Here is a 22,503-nt window from a genome sequence, read left to right as displayed (position 1 = left end):
TACTCCGGGGCCGGTTTGTCTATCTTCATTCCCATCAAAGGTGACGTGAAAAAATGAAATTTAATTCCATTACCATTGAATTTTATAGGGTTGGGAAAACTCGTGGAGAACCTACCTCGAATTTTTTTGTAAAAGAATATGTTTATTCGTATATTTTAAATAAATCATAGATTAAGTTATCAATTATATTTTAATTCAATCATCATGTATAATTTAATAAAGAATAAATAATGTAAATATATTTAAGAATTAAATTATATTCTTAGTTAAATATATAATTTCTAATTTTATTATAATTATAATATTATTTATTTAACTATTAAAATAATTATTCTATATTTTAATAATTATATAATTAATAATTACATATAATATATAATAGAATTATATATAAATATAACTATATTATTAATAATTATGAAAATACATGTGGGACGAATCCGAGATTGGAGAAGGGAATGGCATATCCAAACCCGGACCTGATCTCATTTCTCCAGATGGTGTTCAATTTTATTTTATTTTGTCATGTCGGGTAAAAAAGATCAAAATTATAAATTGAGGTTGTTTATAACCAATTTTAACCTTTATATACTTTAGCTAAGATTTGTTTGAAACTAATTTCTTTTTATTTGTTAAAAAATTACTTAAATTCAAAATGTTGCATGTTTCCTGAAATCATTATTAGAATGTGGTTTGGGCAGTTAAGTATTGTCTGGCAATAATCAAATTTATGTGAAAGAAATCACAGATAACCGAAAAATGGAGTATGAAAGAAAACGGATTAGAAAACATACTCATTAATTTAAAGTTTATCTTCAAATTAATTTTAAAATTTGGTTTTTAAACTTTATTTTCAAAAACTATATTTTAAGAAAAGCTACCCTGAAATATTTGGGCTTTTAGAAAATTCTAAACCTCATAAGAACACAAGTTATTCAGAAAATAATATTTAACAACTTAAAATGTATTTAAATATATGCTAGCATTATAAAACATTTACTTTTACTTTTTTAAAATTTCTTAAGATGCATTACTTTACATTAAATCATTCCATCAGGTCATGAATATGATCTTTTAGCATGATTAAATCCTTTTTTTCTGACTTATCGCGAACTCAATAAAATTTTACACAAAAACTGAAACATACGTTCTTCCACTAAATAAAAATGAGAGTTGCTTTAGGTTAAATCATCCCGTCAAGTAATTTTATCGTTCTAAAAAAGTGTAGTCAAGTAATTTTATCATTCTAAAAGAGTATAAAAAAATATGAATATTAATGCAAAAATTTCTTATCCAAAACATAAAATGATGGGGTCGTACTTTTTTTAGTGCTGCATTAAGAAATTCCTCGATTACATTTACCCTTGGTTTAAATGAAAGGAAAGAAAATGAGAAAAATGAATTTTAAAAATTCAAACTGAAGAAAAATTAAACTTTTAAAATTTCTACAATTCTTTCCTCCTATTTTTCTCTCACGTACAGGGTTAATGCTCCTTCTGCTCCCTGTTACTGTTTTTTTTTTTATAAACATTTCATTACTTCCTTGTTGATCAACTAAATGTCTAAATCTAGCAACTGTGTTTAGGCCAAATACGAACACCAAGAAAGGCAGGATATAATCAACGTGATTCTCAAATTATTTAATCAAACCCCTTAAGTAACCCAGGGTGTAGGGGCGAAAAACAAATTGTTGAAAGTAAAATTACATATTAGATAAGAATTTTCTTGCATAAAAAAATTGTAGTATAAAATAAAACTGCAAAGCACCCTACAATGCAGCTTTCTAAGACATTTTATCTGACCTTAACTACTACTACTTTAAGGAACAGAAATATAAATATAGCTGCCTCTTTAAAACTGCCCATGGTGACGTACAAGCATATTCAAGATCATGGAAGTAATGAGCCATGGCAGATGATGAAAACCCGCTGAATACAGCCCCCTCCCTTTTTTCTCTCTCTCTCTCTTTTTTTTATAAATGTTTCCAAAAGAACAATACAGCTGAGACTGAGCCAAAAGTCCCAGAAAAGAAAATTCCAGTGGCCGTAGAACTGCTGTCTTCTAAAATCCTTAGTAATACAAGGATTAGCCAAGAGGACTCGAATTTTAGAGGAAATGACAGAAGAAAACTCTACAAGAGCTAAGCCACCAAGAAATAAGGATGGTGCATTTTTTTATATTTATATTTATTTAAGTTAAAAAGGTCTTCTATTGTTCTGCTTACTACCACGAGAACCACCGAAGCCACTAGACTGACCTGAGCCAAAATCTCCAAAACCACCCGAACGATCTGAACCACCAAATCCCCCAAAATCATCTGAGCGACTAAACCTAGACCTGCTGGATGATCCACCAGATCTACTTCCTGATTGACCAGAACCAAAGCCACCAGATGAGCCAAAACGATTATAATTCTGTCCACCAAACCTTTCACCGGAATTTCCAAAGCTAGAGCGGCCAGAACCAGGGTTACTGTAACCCCCAGAATGGCCAGATCCAAAACCCATATCACCGTATCGACGATCCCTGTTACCTCCAAAAGAACCAAATCGCCCGCCACCCATGCTATCAACCATGACCGCTGATGCACTATCAACAGCAATCCGTGGCAGCTGAAAAACATGAATATAGGAATAAAAAGCAATTAATCATTATATATAAATTAAAAAAAATACTGTCCTAAAATGTTAATTAGCACGAGAGCAAACATCACAGTATAAAAAAAAATAGTAATAACTGTAAGATAGTAGTTCACAGGCTGCTTAGATATACAAGAGTACTGAAGAAAATTAAGATTTCCAGTTACTCAAGTTTTACCAGTATTAGTTACAACCTGCCAGCAAATTAAGATTTCCAGTAACTCAAGTTTTACCAGTATTAGTTACAACCTGCCAGCCTGACTCGCAAACTAATAATAAACTATTTGGGCAAGTCTCTGTATGGGAACTCTAATTGTTCAACATCAACTGCTATAACTTGGGATTTCACAGGTTTAAATCTCATTGTGCATGGGAATGATGGGATTTAAGGCAGGCGGTTGTCTATCCTTGTTAGTAATTAAAAATAGATTAGCCTCAATTTCAATGATAAGAAAATTAGTAATTAACAAGCTACAACTTCCAGTAAAAAAGGCAGAAATTGAGAGGATGCCAGGAGATCACCTCTGAAAATCTACTGCCTACATCACGCTCTATAAGCTTAACAGCCCTCGATTGATCTTCTGTATACACAAGAATTGCAGTTCCTTTCTTACCAGCACGACCTGTTCGTCCAGAACGATGAACAAATATCTCTGAATTGTTGGGAAGATCATAATGTATTACCTATAGAAGGAAACCAAGTTAAAACTTCACATAAAAAATTGAATAACATGGTAACAATATTGTCTATATGAAAGTATTTGCATATGCACATGACATATTAAACAAAGCAAAGGATAGAACACTGATAACGACTGCAAAATACGAAACAACAACACGTCAAACAACAAAATAAAATCTGTGAGGTCCAAAATTTATAGAACCATGAACAGAACAGTGGCGAGACCTAAAGCATTGCTAAAATGTAAGAACTGAGCATCTGTTACAAAATGTTCCCAATTTAAAGCTGTGAAAGAAGATAAGAATGAATGATCAGATGCTCAAATATCTTGTGCTATATGGAAACAGGAAACATACCTAATAATATCATCAATACACAGAAAGAGTACAGCCCAGCTTTTGAAAATGCATCATTTGTTTTGTAAAGCAGATTTGCTCAAACAAATTATGAGGAAATGCAGCATCATAAGTATCAGAAGCTATTAATTGATTTCAACAACTAGCTATGGCCAGAACATCTAATGAAAATAAATGCAAGTCGGAAATGTAGAGAATCCCACTCTAAAAATTAGAGAAAATTCTTAAAAGTAATCACTGATCAATCAGAGACAAGTGAGTTATCATGTGCATACCTTGTCCTTACATAATTAATGAATATCACATTGAGAAGAAACGGTAATAATAACTGATAAGTAGGAGAATAAGAGTTTTTCTTGCTATTCAATTAACAATAAACATAATTCCAATAGATCAGCCAACTTGACTATTTCAAAGAAATAAAAAAGTAAAATGGAACTCACAAGATCAACATTAGGTATATCAAGCCCACGTGAGGCAACATCAGTTGCCACTAAAACATTAAAATGGCCATTTCTGAAGCCAGCAAGAGTTTTCTCCCTTTGAGCTTGTGATATGTCTCCATGCAAAGCCTCACATTTAACACTTCTTGCCATGGCATACGATAATCGATCAGCATCACGTTTTGTTTGAGTGAAAACAATACACTTTCCTCCTTTTGCATGTTCCTAACAAACGACATATCTTTAGGAGAGACAAAAAATCCTTTAACAAAAAGCTTCCTTAACTAGTTTTTCTAATTAAAAATAGGGTCTACTATCTTTTTAGTCCCTAAACTTTTGAGGATTTTTGTTTTTAGTCCTGAACTTTGTTTTACTGGTAACGTACATTGACTTTTTTCTGTCCTTACTTTTAGTCACTCAACATTTTGCCGTCCTTATTTTTACTAAAAGTCAGAACGGAAAAAAAGGTAAGAGACTAAAAGCAGTAAAAAAATGTTCTGGGATTAAAATCAGAAATCCTATAAAGTTTAGGAACTAAAAAGATAGTGAACCCTTAATATATAAAAGGGTGATCCAGTGCACAAGGCTACTACCTAGTTGGGTCTAAGGAGCGTAGATGCGCACAGCCTTACCACCACAAGCGGAAAGGCTGTTTCTAGAATTTGTACCAGTGACCTCCAAGTCATAAGGCACCAACCCTACCATTGGGCCAAGGCTCACCCTCTAAAAACTATAGAAAAATAATATAATAATTTTTTAAAACCTACTTCTTATGATGAAACGGTAATGATAGTAACAATCATTAATCAGAAGAACTAGCAATCAATAAATGATGACTTCAGAAGGCATACTGTTATTAGAGGTGCAAGAATTCCCGCTTTAACATACAAATCAGTTGCAATGGAGTACAGTGAAATTCCATCTGCCAATTTCTGATCAGAATCTCCAACCTACAGCACCAATAAGTTTCCAATTAAAAAGTAACTACCATGTGCTAGCTTGCGCACACATGCACAAACTATATGTACATTTAGATATTATAAACTTATTACCCAATGAGGTTCATGTGCCCTATAACTTAATCTACTAGGTTGAGTTTCTACATTATTTTTTTTAGAGGAGTCATATTCCAGTTAACTAAACGATATCTCAGAATTGCAACAGCTTAAAGGCATTCTCCAAGAGCCTAAAATAGAACTTGATACTCACAAGATCAATGGTTAGGGGATTATTCAAGTAATTGCGCGAAATCTGCTTTATCCAAGATGGCATTGTTGCAGAGAACATAAGAGTCTGACGTTTTGGGGGCAACCTCTCCAAGATCTTCTCCACGTCTTCCTGAAAGCCCACCTGAAGCATCTGATCAGCTTCATCAAGAACAACAAACTGAACATCCTTCAAATTTAGCGCACCTCTGTTGAGAAGGTCAATAATCCGACCAGGCGTCCCCACAGCAATATCAACCCCATAATCAAGCTGCCTCATCTGCTGAGAAATGGGTGTACCCCCATAAACACAAATTGTATCCAAATTAGGTGCCGACTCACAGAACTCTGATTCAACCTGTCGCGCAAGCTCTCTGGTCGGAGCCAACACCAAAGCCAAAGGATCCCTCCCCCGCCTGCCACATCAACCACAAAAAAACTTGTACAGTTAAAAAAACAAATCAATTTTTTCCATGATTCCATCCACACCAACATCAATTACCTAGTCCACCTTCAACTCACGCAGAGAAACAAGTTACAAATTCAAGTAATAGCGAAAAATAAGCATCACGATATCAAAACAAGAAAAAAGAAAAATAGAACTAACCCATGCTTAGCATTAAACTGAATGACCTTATCCATGATGGGTATCCCAAAAGCAAGAGTCTTCCCAGTTCCAGTTCTAGCTCGACCAATCATATCACGACCTTGCATAGCAGGTTCCAACACAGCCCTCTAAAAATTAATTAATTAATTAAAAAATAACAATCTCGAAGTTATCAACATCAACACTACACATCGATAATTATCAACCACGGATCATATTTTGCATCAAAGAATAAACCAGAGGAAGCAAAGCAAACCTGAATGGGGAAGAGCTTGGTGATGCCTTTCTTGGCCAAAGCGGAGACAATATCCTGCGAAATTCCGAGCTTCGCGATCTCGAGGCCTTCGTCGGCGTTTCCTTTGGACCCTTCTTCGTAAGGGAAATCGTCCACGGCGTATTCCGCGCGGTGACATGAAGAGGCGCGGAAATTCAAGGGGCCAGGGTTGGAGTGGAAGGTTCTGGAATTGACGGCAGCGGAGAGTAGCCGGAAGTGGTTGCCGGCGGTGGCGGTGGCGGTGGCGGTGGAGGCAGAGATTAAGGCGGCGGGGAAACCGCGCCTTGAGAGGGTGGAACTGGTTCTTCTGAGGACTGCGGTTAACATGGTGTGGTGAGAAAATGGAAAGCGAAACCCTACGACACTGAAATTCGGGGTTTAGAGTTTTATGAGAATAGAAAATGGAAATCGAGGAGATATTTGGTGGGTGGGACAATCTTCTGTGTGCGAGTCTTCATACTGCTCCCGTGCGCCTATTGCGTATTTATTTTTAAAGGAGGATTGTTTGACGGAATTTTTACATTGACTAGAATGTTTTTTTTTAGAGGAAGTGTAGCTATTTCATTTTGTCAATGATAGAAGAGAAAACATGATAGAGGAATACAATGGTAATCATGAGTGTCAACGTCTATTTAACTTTGATGTTTTTACAAACTTACAAGTCTTAAGTTTATTTGTCTCTTAACAAAATTTACTTTTGAGTTTGATACGATAGAATAATTGCGATAATAACTTATAAGAATAGAATTAAAATTTAAAAATCCTATTTTTTACTTGAACTCAAGTAGTCTTTTATTATCTTACAATTAGTTTTGAAGATCACATAGCTAAGGTTCATTGACTGAATCCACTCAATGCTCTTATGAAGGGCTATTACTTCAGCTACTGCATGTCTAAGGATACCATGAAACAGAACATAATGTGCTTGAATGAAAGTATCATTGTTATCACGAAGGCACATACCTACTCCAAAGGAGGTTTGGTCTATGAATATCATTGCATCGAGATTACACTTGGTGTAGTCATGTGGGGAGGAGACCATGAGATTGTTGTTCGAGGTAGATCTTGTACTGAATCCTAGTTTTTAGTTTTGACTAATAGACATTCTACAAAATACCCCATGGCTTGGTTGAAAGCCGTATCTAGTCTAGGCTCCATGTTCTCCCAAATCTTTTGATTTCACGATTTTCATATGATCCATAAGGTAATAATCATCTCATTGTTTTGTTTTTCTGTTTGAGTTTAAAGGAGGTTGAAAATTAGTTCACAAAAACCTTTTGAGGAAAACACTAATAAGTGAATTTTGTTGAAGAGACCTATGCATTTCCAGAAATCTTGGGCTCTATCACACAACAAAAATATGTCATTCATTCTCCAAGTGGTTCAAACAATGACAACAATTGTAAGGACATTAAACTCCTTTCAAAATGAGCCTTTTCCTTATAGGTAAGCATCCTTTAGGTGCTCTCCAAAGCAAATATCTCACTCTAGGTGGAACATCCAACTTCCAAATTTTCATCCAACTCCCATTAACTTTTAAATGATCATTGTCTAGGATGGTATCTATAAGACAATGATAGCAGAACGAACACTATAAGCGTCAATAGGAGTGAATTTCCAAAACAATTTGTCATCATCACCCAGGTTCAACAATGGTGTGGCTTTGAAAGAGTCAATATCTTCTTGGTTGAAGATATTGGTGATGAGGTTCAGATTCCATGTATGAGAAGAAGGATCAATTATGTTACTAACCTTGAGATGCTCTAATCCGAATGGTGGTGTAATGGAAATAACAGTTTTGTCCTACCATTGATCCCTCCAAATGTTTATAGTTTTGCTTTGAAGACTTTAAAAACCATAGTATCTTAGTTGGATATGAATCTCCAACCTTGATTCCTTAGCATAACAAGATAAAAAGAACAAAGGTTTCTAAATCTCATACCTCCAAATTCTTTATTCATGGATATCTTATCACAATTTAGCTAGTTGATGCCCTTTGATGATTGACCCTTTGAATCCCACCAAAAGTTGTTCATCATTTTCTAGAGTTCATCTTCTAAGGCAGCCAGAAGGAGGAAAACACTCATATAGTACGATGGTATATATTGAGCTACTAATTTGACGAGAATTTCTTTCCCTGCTTTAGACAAATGCTTAGAGTAGTGGTTGATACACTTCCAAAGTCTCTCCTTGATGAACCCGAAAATTTGCTTCTTTTTTCCAATGACAGATGGTAGACCCAAATATCTACTTGTGCCTATGCTTTTAGAGATCCCAATATTATAAAAGATGTTTTGCCTCAGGAATGGATGGGTATTTGCACTAAAGAAGACTTCTAATTTCTGAAAATTGATTTTTTGGCCAAAAGCTTTCCCATAGGTATCCAAAATCTTCTTCATGTTCTTTGATTCAATATCATTTGTCTTGCAAAACAAAAACAAAAAAATCATCAGCAAATAAAAGGTGTGTAAGGATGGGTGATCCCTTACACATCTTTATCCGATAAGTATCCCTCTTACTCTCATATTTTTTTTTTTATCAAGGCTCAAAAACCCTATGTGCACAAAATGAAGAGGTAAGGTGACAAGGGATATCCTTGCCTAAGACCCTTTCCTTGAGTAATTTGCCCAATAGAATTACCATTTACCAGAATTGAATATTGAACAGTTTGAATACAAAGGTGAATCTAGGTAATTCACTTCCAATGAAAACTCATTTTTTTTCAAAAGAATGAACAAGTAATGTCCGTCAACCCTATTAAAAACTTTATTGATATCCCCTTTTAGTGTTAATTCACCCATTTTTTCTTTTATCTTGCTCCTTACGTGATGAATTACTTCATGCTAGAAGGATATTGTCAAGAATGGAACAATCCTTAACAAAGGTAGATTGCTCATTTGAAATTATTTTTGACAAAATAAATAGGTTTCAAACGAATTGCAAGGACTTTTGAAATTATTTTATAGAGGATATTGCAAAGGGATATGGATCTAAAGTCACTCATGGATATAGGATTATTTGTTTTGGGTATAAGGATAATGGTAGTTTTATTTATTTGAGGAGGAAAACAACCATTTTCAAGCTTGTGTCTGATTTGAAAATTTCAGGGTTACACAAATGTCAATTTTTTTTAAATGGGGTTTAGGCCATTAGAACCATGAAATTTATCAAAATTCATTTGAAAAAAAAACATTTTAAAATTATTTTATTGTAAAGGGAAAAAGAAGGGAGGGTGATTGTCATAAGAAGAAACAAAAGTTGGAATATTATTGATAACGGGTGAAATATCATTATAATGGGTATCATGGGAGAAAAGATTGTTAGAATAGGAAGAAGCAACAAAGCACACATTACGATGATTATGAACTATTGTTCCATCTTCAGGAGAGAGGGAAGTAATAGCATTGGATTTTTTATTGGATGAGGTAGTGGAGTGGAAAAAATTGGAATTGGCATCTCCCTTTTTCAGCCAATAGAACTTTGTTCTATGTTTCTTGTATGACTCATCCTGTTCCAAGGACTAAAATGTTATTTTTAAGAATATAACATGAAAATATCATTTAGGTTATTTAAAAAAAATGATTGGTTACATTTTAATATTCTTGAGAATAAGTTTTAAAATTTAGAATTATTCAATAAAAAAAGAAGTTTCATGCGCATTAGATAATAAATTCTCACATTCTCATAAAAATATCACTTTTTTATCCCTCCTCTGTGAAAATACAAATGTTGAAAAACATGATAATAAAATAAAATATAACATTCTCAAAATTCAATAATTTCAATAAATATCCTTTCAAAACTTGAAAGGGGCAAAAGCCTAAAAACAGACAAAAAAACTACAAAACGGGAACTAAAACAAGCTAGGAGCACCAACAATATCAGATTGCAGCAAGTCAATCATGAAATCAGATGGCTCCTCGAGACAAAGAAAGCGCCCTTTTAGCCATGGCATCCACCAGGTTGAAAGAATGATGATCCCCGGGACTCAAATCAGAGCACATCTTCACTGCACCACCAGCATCAGACTCTATTAATTGTAATCTGAGTAAAGCCTTTATCCAAAGCAAATTTGAAAGAACCAATACGTGCCATAAACCCTGTCATAAATGATGGAAAACAAAATCATTTCGTCGATGCCACAGCTGGTCCATAGCGATCCCAAACATCAAAGCCCAGTTATTATTCACCAGATAACCTTTATTATATAAGGTTCATTTGCAACCATGAAGAAATGTCACCTGCAAAAAACTCAGATAAAAACGCTAGAGGTAAAAAATTCTTCCATGCCCGATCTACTGTGAAACAGTCTCACGTAGCATGGAGGATAGACTCCTCATGGATATGACAAATAGGACACTCTGAATTCTCAGCAATTCCCACCCTTACTTCCTATTGCTTGATTTTAATCTTCAATAAATGATAAATTTAATTCCTGAATTTTGTCTTTTTTATAGATGAATTTCTGCCTCTTAATTTATTTATTTTTAAATTAGTCCCTTGATTTTTTTTAAGAGTATTTTTATTTAATTAGTGATATGTTAGTCCTTTCGAAAAGATTTATCTTTTTTTATTTTATTTTTAGTACAATTTTAAACTTTTCCTTAATTTATTCCAAACATGAAACTTATTTTATTAGATTTATTTATATGAAAGCGATGAGAACTAAAATCATGTGAAAAGACGAATCACATGAGTAATCTGAAAAGAATATGATATTAATTTTTTTTAGTTTCCAATTGTTCATGAGACTCATGTTTCATATAATTTTCATCTTATTTATGTCTAATTTTGATTTAAATATTAGTTGGTTTTCATATTTTTCATATAATGAATCTAATAAGACAAGATTTATGTTTTAAATTAAAGAAAAAGGCTTCAATAGGATTTTGATTCCTACATAATATATTCATTTTGATTTTGATCCTTTATCCTTTGAATTATTTTTTTAGTTATGTAAAATTTAATATTGGTATGTTAATTGATGAGATAACACTAACATTCAGTCTAAGAACATACCAATATAAACATGTTTCAATTTTGTATGGGTTTGCAATACAGAATATATACACACTCCTTAATACACAATGGAAACATGTTTTAATCAAAAGTACTTTCATAAAAAATCAATAATAATAGAGTGTGTATTTAACAATACAGAGGTGCAAATAATAAAGCACATTACTAGACCCAGTGATCCGGATTCGCCTCACATCTACCTCACTAAACATCAATGAAAATGAAGTTATTATTAAAAAAAAAAACCCTCACATTTCGACGAAACAGATAGACTACAGTCTACTGAACAAAAAAAGAGTGGATAGAGGTAGGTATAGAAAAAAAAACCGTGTCCGTGGATAAAATCTACAGTAAATAAATGATGGGTACTTTAAATTAGTATCCCTTATCCATTGGGAAGAAATTTTATTTTCACTTGTATTTTGAATTTATGTTTAATAAATCTTATTTTATGTTTAATTTTATTGTATTAATGATCTTTATTTTTGCTGTTGATTTTTAGTTCATTAATTTTATTATATGTTCAAAATCACTTTTTTAAACAGAAATATTTATTTTTAAAAAATTTGAAATATCCATAGACATTTATGAATACTAACTGGCAAAAAAAAATCACAGGTAATTTTGAAACAAATATCCAACGAATAATTAACAGATAATGGACACGATTCTCTCTTATGGACGGGTAACGGGGTAATCCCTATACCTTTACATGCCCGAATCTACCGATTTTCATTCATAGGCAGCGACATTGGCATGGGTAAAGGTTGACTTTCGTTTGTAACACTAAATTTTTAGAGAAATAATTCGTTGGTAACAGTTATTTTCAAAAATTCACTCAAAATAATTCGGAACATGTCCACTGTCTTTATTAATTTCTTAGAGAAAATGCATGATAATAGCTTTTAAGTGTATTTTATTATCAGAAATACTTTTCTCACTTTAAAAAATCAAAACCACACACACATATATAATAAGAATATGACCCATTTTAAATATGTGAAAAATGTTAATTTAAAATATATGATTAGAGAAATACTAATAACACTTATATTTAGATTCTATTAGATTAGAATAGGATTAGGATTTAAAATTTAACATAAATAAGTGTTGTTAAGTTTAAAGAACTAGAAATATAATAACTTCTAAGATTTTCTTAAAAAAATTATAGTTAAGATTTTATACTTTAAATTTTAATAAATTTATATCATAAAAATAAAAATATTTGAACAAACCTTATGAATTTATAAGATTTAAAATAATTACATGAATGTTTTAAAATCATTAAAAGTTAAAAAAGTCAATAAAAAAACTAAAAGATTCAACATAATTGGTAGATGGTCAAGTTCTTTAAAGGCATAATATGAGAGTTTGATTTTGTGGTCCTCCATGTAAAAAAGACTTTGTTATGAGAAATAATTTTCACTTCAATAATCTCTATGTCTCAGGAAGATTAATTTCATTGTTTTTGGTAATCAGATACCTTGCTTTTCAAAAGAAAAGAAAAAGTATACGGAAAAAATAACAAATAAATTATAAAGTTTGAATAACGAAAAGTAAAAACAATACAATTCTTTTAATCTTATATATAATAATTAATTAACTATAACTTCATATCCTCCAAAGTAACATTCCTCCAAATAAGATGACCAAGTATTGTACTAATGTTTGTACGGCCTTCCAGGAAGAGAGAATAAATTATGTGATGGGAGATAAAAAAAAATTAAAATTAAGTTAAAATCATTTAGGAAACATGTAAAATTTTGTATAATTATAATATTCATGTTTCAAAGTACTTAAATGGATGACATTAAGGCTTTATTTGGTAGAAAAAATAGGAAGAGATGAAAATAAGTTGATTTGTTTGGGAGATATGATGTGGAACCATTTTTAAAATTTGTGGAACTCATTTATGCTATTTTCACTCATTTCTCTATCTCACTCTTCATCCATTTTTTATTTATCTTCAATCAAACACTTTTAATTTTACTTTATTTCTCACATACTACTATTCATCCATTTTTTTCATCTAGTATTTCATATATTTTCCTCTATATGAAACAAGGCATAAGGATGTGCTTGATATGTAACAAAGTAGGCATAACGAGAACAATACAAGACAAACATATAAGATATATGACAAGTTTTTATCCTTTACATTGTTTGGTGAACATGGATCACACAAATAAAATAATGCAAAATTTACTATAATATCCCTTCTAATATTGATTATCTCAATATAATTTATATTAATTATCTTAATAGTTATTGTGATAATAATGCCAATCGGGATAGCAATGACGACAAATGATGATAATGACGACAAAAATAACAATAATAGTGTAACGTTGACATCAATTGTAGTGATTATGACAAGGACGATGGTAACAATGACAAATAACAGTGACAACGATAATAATAACAATAGTGATGACAACAATAAAAACGATGGAGGTAGAGGTATCAATAATAGTCACACCAATGATGACAACAACTATAATAACAAAGATGGAAACAATAATAGTCACAAAATGATGATAACAATATCAATGTTGAAAGTGATATCAACAATAATAATGATTATGGCAGTAATTATGATAATAATGACATAGAAAGGGAAAATAAATATTTTTGTTTGTTGAATATTTTGTATTTCAAACAATAAATTTTCTCATGGTTTAGGAAATAAAAAAAAAGTTAAGCTTTTATCCTTGTGGCCATCTTCATGTAATTTGTGTTGGCAAGTGATTTTCTTAAAAATCAAATATAAAATTATATTATTTTTTTAATTAATCAGACCCTAATTCAAAACTTAAAATGATAACGTGTTATCTAAGGTGACTAGCTGAGCTGGTACACGTACACCTCTCTATCTATATAAAGAGGGCTTGTAAACTAGGAATCTTGGATGGGACAAATAAGATTTCTCTGCATATCTAAAACGCTGCCATTATTTAGCTTCTGCTGCCGTAGTGGCCAGTGCCACGACCCCTTTGCTCAGTGGGTGATATCAGATAAACATGAATTTGAAAGGAAGGTATAAATGTGAATTTTCAATTTAGACCCGTACCCAGTGCTGTTTTTGCTCCTTATATATAAATAATAACTATGTATTATTATCCCATTGCACAGCAGCACAGGTTAGACTAGACAACTTTGGAATTTATTATACTATATTATATGATGCCACGAACCTTACCCAGTTGGCACCAAGATTAAGACAACCATCTTCCAAATCTCCAACTGAAGCAGAAAGTGTACCTAAACTAAAGTACTTGTTTTTAGTGGCTTAATGCTAGAAATGGGTCCTAACTCCACTACCCCAAAACAAAACAAGGAATTCCCAGAAATGGGACCAGCATGTTTTCCAATCACTCTATGAGGCCCCAACTGTCATGCCTTCAATTTCAACCATAGCACCCTCCCAATATTAGCTTCCCTGCCATTCACCATTTTCCAATTGGTCATCAAAATAACAATTACGGTAAAAAGAAAAGATTCAAACTGGTCCACATTTTGGAGAGAGAGAGAGAGATACATTGAAGAGATCAATATGATGGATCCCAACATGGTCTCAAAAGAAGAATCGATGGCTGTGCCTTTTCTTTTTCACGTTACGGTGTAAAGTGAAAGGGTCAAAAGAGGCCGAGCCTCCTTGTAGAACACTGTACCTTTTTAAATTATTATTATCATTATTGTTCTTATCATTATTAGTGGGGTTTTTTTCCTCCTCAAAACAAGTTATATCCACATTTGAAAATTATGAAACTAATTTTCAAGAAAGAAGAATATCAGACTACTGGTTAGTGAGCAACTCTTCTCCAAACGAATGTTTCATTATTAGAGTTTAATAGATGTATTGAACATTATTAATATGAAAGTTTTTACATTATCAATTAAAATAAATTTTATGTAACTTTTAACATAAATATTATGAAAGTAAATAAATTTATCATCTTTCATAATGTTGTGAGTAGATGAAAGTGTAAAAAATATTTATAATATTTTTCTGTTTGTTATTATTATACAATATAGCAATGTACTTTATTCTTAATGAGATGAAACTAAATACAAAGAAAGAAAGGGGTCCAGGGGACCAATGGTATCCACCTAAAAAGAAATTAAACTATTGGAGTTTATGAGCTGACCTAGGTTGCTTTCTTGCATCCTCATGTCCTCATTATTCGATCATGAAGATTGTCTCGTTCATTACATCTATACCTAGTCTGAGTTGGCTGCCACTCAATTCATATACAGCATTTTTTTTCCTATTTTCATTTTCATTTTTTTGGGGGGAGGGGATGACTAGGATTGGGAAGTGGGAACTAAGATTTACTTTCTCAAAACCCCAGAAAGAGAAAATTGAACATATGTTTCTAAGATTTACTTTCTCAATTCAGGAATTGGGATCTAACGTGTATTGATTGGTATGTTGATGGCCTGATCCTGATGGGTACATCTTACCAAGTTCTTTAACAATAGATTTTAATGTGGCTGGATCAACCCTATCATATACTTTAAATTTCATTCCCTTTTCCTTTTTCATCTATGTCTTTTTTTCTGTTTAAATCATTCGTGACGGAATTTGTGGGGAAGGACCCTCGATCGATTTAAAAGATGATTCCTAACTTCATCTTCTGATCGAGCATAACAAACTTGAAAATAACTTTTTTCTTTACGATTCCTTGATTTTAAACGAATGATGCGCTAAAGTGAACACGTGCTTCTTTAATGTGTTCTGATTACTAACATGAATTGATACCCTGATAATTGTTTTCTCTTTTCATATAAGCTTGAACCGTGTTATCAAACATCAATGGTTCTTCGAATTGGCTGAATAACATGAATGAAGTTGCTCAGAAATTTCTTTCTCCTTTTATGCATAAAGCTAGCCATATCTAATATTCATACATGCCATGCTATTTCTTTATCTATTTTCATCACATCAACTATTTTATCACGCCATTCTTGTACACAAAGAAATTATATAAATACAATTTCTGTTAGTCTCTTAGAGATATGAGTCATATGACTTTTTCTACAAATCATTCAGGTGTCCTTATTCAATAAATTAAGCCAATGAAATGAAATAGAGGATTTATGACATATAGTACAGTAGCTTCCATGAATATATATATATATATATATAGCTTAATCGTTGTTATTTCTCATTTTTTAAAATAAAAATTAAGTTCCAGTCATGACACCCCACCACATTCTCTTTTTCAAAATCCAGAAATTAATAAAAAAAATAAAGGTACACTCAGCATGCACATTGTATCAATTTATTCTCCCCCATGATTGGTATCTGTAATATGGTCTAAGATTATATCCCATCATCCAAATCTGATTCATCAGCTGCTCTGGTGGAATTGGTTTATGAATAAACAAAAAAACAACAAAGAAAAAGCTAAAGGAAGTAGTGCTACTAGGCTCAAAAACCGACAGAATACAAAATAAAAGGAAAGAAAATAAATAAATAAATAAATAAAAATTTAACTGGGTTGTGAAACGGCCCGTGGTTAAGCATTTTCTATCCAAACACTGCTTTTGCTTTTGCTTTTTAAAAGCTAAAGATGACACCAAAGTAGTGTGTATGTATGTTATGTATGTTTGTGTGGGGAGAAAAGAAGAGAGGGAAAAGAGAAGAGGACATAGGATGCTGTAACACTGTTACCTCTGAGCTCATTAACATTGCAACACATAACACTCTCTCTCTCACCACCTGCTACTTCATATTCAGCATAACTCTATGATATTGTTGTTATTATTATTCCAACTGCATGTCCTTAACTTCTAAGCTAGTTATTCCAAAAATGGGAACTCCAACTCTTGGCCTTGTACTTGTACTCCTTCTTTCGTTCTTAACATGGCCTGCTTCTGTTTCTTCTTCTCTTCCCATGTCTTTGAGAAGGCAAGCCTCTATCTTGGTTTCTCTCAAACAAGATTTTGAGGCAAACACTGATTCTTTGAGAACCTGGAACATGTCTAACTACATGTCCCTTTGCAGTGGTACTTGGGAGGGTATTCAGTGTGACGAAAAGAACAGGTCAGTGGTGTCATTGGACATATCAAACTTCAACCTTTCTGGCACACTTTCACCTTCCATCACAGGACTAAGGAGCCTTGTGAGTGTTTCACTTGCTGGCAATGGCTTCTCAGGAGTGTTCCCTAGTGATATTCACAAGCTAGGAGGGTTGAGATTCCTCAACATATCCGGCAACGCGTTCAGCGGAGACATGAGATGGGAATTTTCTCAGTTGAATGAGCTTGAAGTGCTTGATGCTTATGACAATGAGTTCAATTGCTCCCTCCCTCTTGGTGTAACTCAGCTCCACAAGCTTAATAGCTTGAATTTTGGCGGGAACTATTTCTTTGGTGAAATCCCTCCAAGCTATGGAGACATGGTTCAGCTCAACTTTCTGTCTCTTGCAGGAAATGATTTGAGGGGTCTCATACCACCTGAGCTTGGGAACCTCACTAACCTGACACAGCTTTTCTTGGGATACTACAATCAGTTTGATGGTGGTATCCCTCCTGAGTTTGGTGAGTTGGTTAGTTTAACTCATCTTGACCTTGCAAACTGTGGCTTGACAGGTCCAATTCCCCCTGAGTTGGGAAACCTCATCAAATTGGACACTCTCTTTTTGCAAACTAACCAGCTCAGTGGCTCAATTCCTCCACAATTAGGCAACATGAGTGGCTTGAAGTGTCTTGATTTGTCAAACAATGAGCTCACAGGAGACATCCCTAATGAGTTCTCAGGCCTTCATGAGCTCACACTCTTGAACTTGTTCATCAACAGGTTGCATGGTGAAATTCCACCTTTCATTGCTGAGCTGCCTAACTTGGAAGTGCTGAAGCTTTGGCAGAACAACTTCACAGGTGCCATTCCCTCGAGGCTTGGCCAGAATGGTAAACTGGCTGAGCTTGACCTCTCAACAAACAAGCTCACTGGATTGGTGCCTAAATCTCTATGCCTTGGGAGGAGGCTCAGGATTTTGATCCTGCTCAACAATTTTCTCTTTGGATCTTTGCCTGCTGATCTTGGACAATGCTACACACTCCAAAGAGTTCGTTTGGGACAGAACTACTTGACAGGATCAATTCCAAATGGTTTTCTTTACTTGCCTGAGTTGGCCCTTTTGGAATTGCAGAACAATTACCTCAGTGGTTGGCTTCCACAAGAAACAGGCACTGCACCCTCTAAACTCGGACAGCTGAATCTATCAAACAATCGCCTATCTGGCTCCCTACCAACTTCCATTAGAAACTTTCCCAACTTGCAAATTCTGCTGCTTCATGGAAATAGACTCTCAGGAGAAATCCCTCCAGATATAGGGAAGCTGAAAAATATACTCAAGTTGGATATGAGTGTCAACAATTTTTCTGGTAGTATTCCTCCTGAGATAGGTAACTGTTTGTTGCTCACCTATTTAGATTTGAGCCAAAACCAACTAGCAGGCCCTATCCCAGTTCAGCTTTCTCAAATTCACATAATGAACTATCTTAATGTCTCATGGAACCACCTAAGCCAAAGTCTTCCCGAGGAACTCGGGGCCATGAAGGGCTTGACTTCAGCAGATTTTTCTCACAATGACTTCTCTGGTTCAATACCTGAGGAGGGGCAATTCTCAGTGTTTAACTCTACATCCTTTGTGGGAAATCCTCAGCTCTGTGGATATGAGCTGAATCCATGTAAACATTCTTCAAATGCAGTATTGGAGTCCCAAGACAGTGGCAGTGCAAGACCTGGAGTTCCTGGGAAGTATAAGCTTCTCTTTGCAGTAGCACTGTTGGCTTGCTCATTGGCATTTGCAACATTGGCCTTTATCAAGAGCAGAAAGCAAAGAAGGCACTCCAATTCATGGAAGCTGACAACATTTCAGAATCTGGAATTTGGAAGTGAAGACATCATAGGGTGCATAAAGGAAAGCAATGTCATAGGAAGGGGTGGAGCTGGGGTTGTATACCATGGAACAATGCCAAATGGAGAGCAAGTAGCTGTGAAGAAGCTCTTGGGAATCAACAAAGGGTGTTCTCATGATAATGGCCTCTCAGCAGAAATAAGGACACTGGGAAGAATCAGGCACAGGTACATTGTGAGGCTGCTGGCATTTTGTTCCAATAGAGAGACCAATTTGCTTGTTTATGAGTACATGCCTAATGGAAGCTTAGGCGAAATCTTGCATGGGAAAAGAGGAGAGTTTCTCAAGTGGGATACTAGGCTGAAAATAGCAACAGAAGCTGCAAAAGGGCTTTGCTATTTGCACCATGATTGTTCCCCTCTGATAATCCACAGAGATGTGAAGTCAAACAACATATTGTTGAACTCTGAATTTGAGGCTCATGTTGCTGATTTTGGACTTGCCAAGTTCTTGCAAGATACTGGGACATCAGAGTGCATGTCTTCCATTGCTGGTTCTTATGGTTACATTGCTCCAGGTACTTAATTTTAATATTTAAATATATAAATCAGTTAGTCTACAAAATGATAACTACTTCTAGTAGATTTATATTGGTTACTTACACTCTAACTTCCAAGTTTAGGAAACATTGTTCCTTAGCTCCCCAAAAAAGGTTCAGGTGACATCATTGTTTAGATCGTTGATTTGACCAAGTGAAATGATTAAGATCAAGGCCTGAAGGTTTTTTTTTTAATTTTTTTTTTGCACAATGACAATGACAACAGTTAAGTTTGAACTTAAAATCTTGTACAACTTATCCCATTTTTTTACTACCAGGCCAAATGTAGTGGGTTGGGTTAATTAGGTGAAGGGATATCAACAGAGATAATTATTTCAGGTCCATTTAACAATCAGATATTCATAGTAAAAAAGTCAATGGGAATAGAATTAATATACTTTTCTGTCTTTTGTTAGCACAAAAATATTTTATTTATTTTACGACTGTAGCATTAGCATTTACTTGTTATTTTCTGGGACCACCGTGTCCCACATGTACGTGAATTTCTAGATTGGTCGAAGGCTCCACTAACACAAAGGAGAATTCTTTCAATCTTTAAATCTTTTTCTTTTCCTCACCTTAACTGGGTTTGTGCTTTTGCATGCCTTGAAACCATAAACCCGTATTCAAACCAAAGCAAATCACACAACCATCCTTTTTTGACTAACACCCTTTAACATATCTATAAGAGCCACCAAATGCACATTAACCAAAAGCATATGCTTCTTTCATCAAGGTACCAGATTGAGATCTAAGATTTACTTTCTCAAAACCCCAGAAAAAGAAAATTCAACAATTTACAGGCACAAGGCACCACGAACTTGTCTTCTTACAAATTTAATTTGTTAACTTGAAAATTAAATATAAAGCTTTTCCCTTGTTTGTCTATAAAACTGTTAATTAGCCAGTCTTTTTCATCATCATCATCATCATCATTATAATCATTATTATTACATACTCATACATTTTTTTTTCTCAACAATGACATTTATTGTACTGTCATACATTGGCATAGCTACTTTTACTTTTGCGCTAAAATGTAAAAGCCAACTATTATGGTGTACTGATTTTGATTTATATATCAGAATATGCATACACGTTGAAAGTTGATGAGAAAAGTGATGTCTATAGCTTTGGAGTGGTGCTGCTAGAACTACTAACAGGGAGAAGGCCAGTGGGGAATTTTGGGGAAGAAGGTCTAGACATTGTTCAATGGACCAAGTTGCAAACAAATTGGAGCAATGACAAGGTGGTGAAGATTCTTGATGAGAGGCTATGTCACATTCCCTTAGATGAAGCAAAGCAGGTATACTTTGTGGCCATGCTATGTGTTCAGGAACAAAGTGTGGAGAGACCAACCATGAGGGAAGTGGTTGAAATGCTTGCACAAGCAAAGAAACCAAACACATTCCAAAAGCAGTGATCTACTACCAAAGAACCAAAGGAAAAGTTAAAGAACAAATAAAAGAAAAAGCTGAGTCTATACATGTGCCTTGCATGTGTTAATGTTGTCGGTTGGTAAAGATGTCAATTTTCCTAACTAGTTTGTCATTTGAGTTTTAAAGGGTTTTTTTTTTCCTTCTCTTTATTAACAATTAGCTGTGGGAACAAGAGACTTGCATATGTTGTAGGCATACTGGAAAATTTACTATGAATGGACAATGATGCTAAAGGGGAAAGGGAATTAATGTTAATAGTACTACCTCAGGAGTCTGTACAATACATGGGGATTGGAGTTAGATTCCTTGGCTTCCGTTTACTGCTTGCTTGTAATATTCTAGGAAATATTTATCATCTGCATAATGAAATCTAGGAGATGCCATATCAGAGTACGTTTCTTTTTCCCTCTGCTTTACCATAATTCAAGTGATTTTGGTAGGGTATGCTGAAATTTTAGAAAATAGATTTTGCATATTGTGACATAGTTTAATAGTGGCGTGTAAAGGTTTTAAATTGCGGCCATGATTATCATTACGATTTTGTTGCAATTTTTTATGTTGCGAAAGACAAGTACGACTAATGGAACTACAGTTACGATTGCAGTGTAATCTTGAAGATTTCCAAAACCTTAACATTGCAATAAAATATGCAATTGTAGATTATTTTTCAAAACCTTGAATAATCGCACAACTTAATTAACAAATGTCTTAAGATTTATCTTATTTGAATTCATTTTATAATGTTGACACATTGTAATAAAAAGAGAAAAATAAGATAAAATTATTATATATGTGATGACTAGGTGTAACTAACCTCTAACTAAAATTTATCACAATTATATATGTTAAACTATTTGACGTGATAAAATGGTTGAATAAGGAGATATAAAATTGTTTTGATAGTAAAGAGTGAAGGAAGAGAGAGATAGATATCATATTTGAATTTTTTCATTAACAAAAATTAACACTTAACATTTTTCAATCAATTTTTTTTATAGTCTAGTTGATAAGAAGAGTACTATGCATGGATATAGCCGCTGATTTCGGAATAAACAATCTAACTCATCACGAATTATTCATATCAAAATTAAGTCCAACAAGAAATATCTATTGTTATAATTAAAAAAATATTATATTAATCTTATCATCGATATTTTTTATAATTAATCAATACTATTTCACAACAAAATTAAGAAGAATCCAATAATGTAAATTAGCCGGTGTAATTTATTTGGCCACCTGCTGTGTTGAAATTATGTTATTTTACGTATTGGAATTATTATAACTCAACGAAAGAGAACATGGCGATTGGTTGCAATGATTAAGTGTATCTTTGGGTACCCGTTGGTGTCATAATGAAGTTTAAAAAAAAC

The 22,503-nt window shown here is 33.6% G+C and overlaps 2 protein-coding genes across 2 annotated transcripts; one reads left to right on the top strand and one right to left on the bottom strand.

Annotated features, from left to right (window-relative positions):
• Positions 1-1,616: 1,616 nt before the first annotated feature.
• On the bottom strand, positions 1,617-6,733 carry LOC100778436 (DEAD-box ATP-dependent RNA helicase 53, mitochondrial). The gene is made up of 7 exons (XM_003518442.5): positions 6,189-6,733; positions 5,933-6,060; positions 5,330-5,741; positions 4,972-5,070; positions 4,121-4,345; positions 3,162-3,323; positions 1,617-2,612 (listed from the first exon to the last, which is right to left on the bottom strand). The coding sequence occupies exons 1-7, from the start codon at positions 6,531-6,533 to the stop codon at positions 2,196-2,198; spliced, it is 1,788 nt and encodes a 595-aa protein (XP_003518490.1). The 5' UTR covers positions 6,534-6,733; the 3' UTR covers positions 1,617-2,195.
• Positions 6,734-16,808: 10,075 nt separating this feature from the next.
• LOC100777902 (leucine-rich repeat receptor-like serine/threonine-protein kinase BAM3) lies at positions 16,809-21,518 on the top strand. Its single transcript, XM_003518441.5, has 2 exons — positions 16,809-19,670; positions 20,777-21,518. The coding sequence occupies exons 1-2, from the start codon at positions 17,009-17,011 to the stop codon at positions 21,112-21,114; spliced, it is 3,000 nt and encodes a 999-aa protein (XP_003518489.3). The 5' UTR covers positions 16,809-17,008; the 3' UTR covers positions 21,115-21,518.
• Positions 21,519-22,503: the final 985 nt, after the last annotated feature.

Source organism: Glycine max, chromosome 2 (assembly GCF_000004515.6).
Source record: "Glycine max cultivar Williams 82 chromosome 2, Glycine_max_v4.0, whole genome shotgun sequence".
NCBI lineage: Eukaryota > Viridiplantae > Streptophyta > Magnoliopsida > Fabales > Fabaceae > Glycine > Glycine max.
Note: the sequence above shows the minus strand (reverse complement) of the source record. Positions and strands in the feature narration are given on the sequence as shown.

Bases quoted from the DNA above. Each gene is read 5' to 3' on its own strand.
- LOC100778436 (XM_003518442.5), bottom strand. From the start codon at position 6,533: ATGTTAACCGCAGTCCTCAGAAGAACCAGTTCCACCCTCTCAAGGCGC. The intron at 6,061-6,188 runs GTTTGCTTTGCT...ATTAATTTTTAG, and splicing joins CCAAGCTCTTCCCCATTCAG to AGGGCTGTGTTGGAACCTGC. The intron at 4,346-4,971 runs GTATGCCTTCTG...GTCGTTTGTTAG, and splicing joins TTCTTGCACCTCTAATAACA to GAACATGCAAAAGGAGGAAA.
- LOC100777902 (XM_003518441.5), top strand. From the start codon at position 17,009: ATGTCCTTAACTTCTAAGCTAGTTATTCCAAAAATGGGAACTCCAACT. The intron at 19,671-20,776 runs GTACTTAATTTT...TTTATATATCAG, and splicing joins TTATGGTTACATTGCTCCAG to AATATGCATACACGTTGAAA.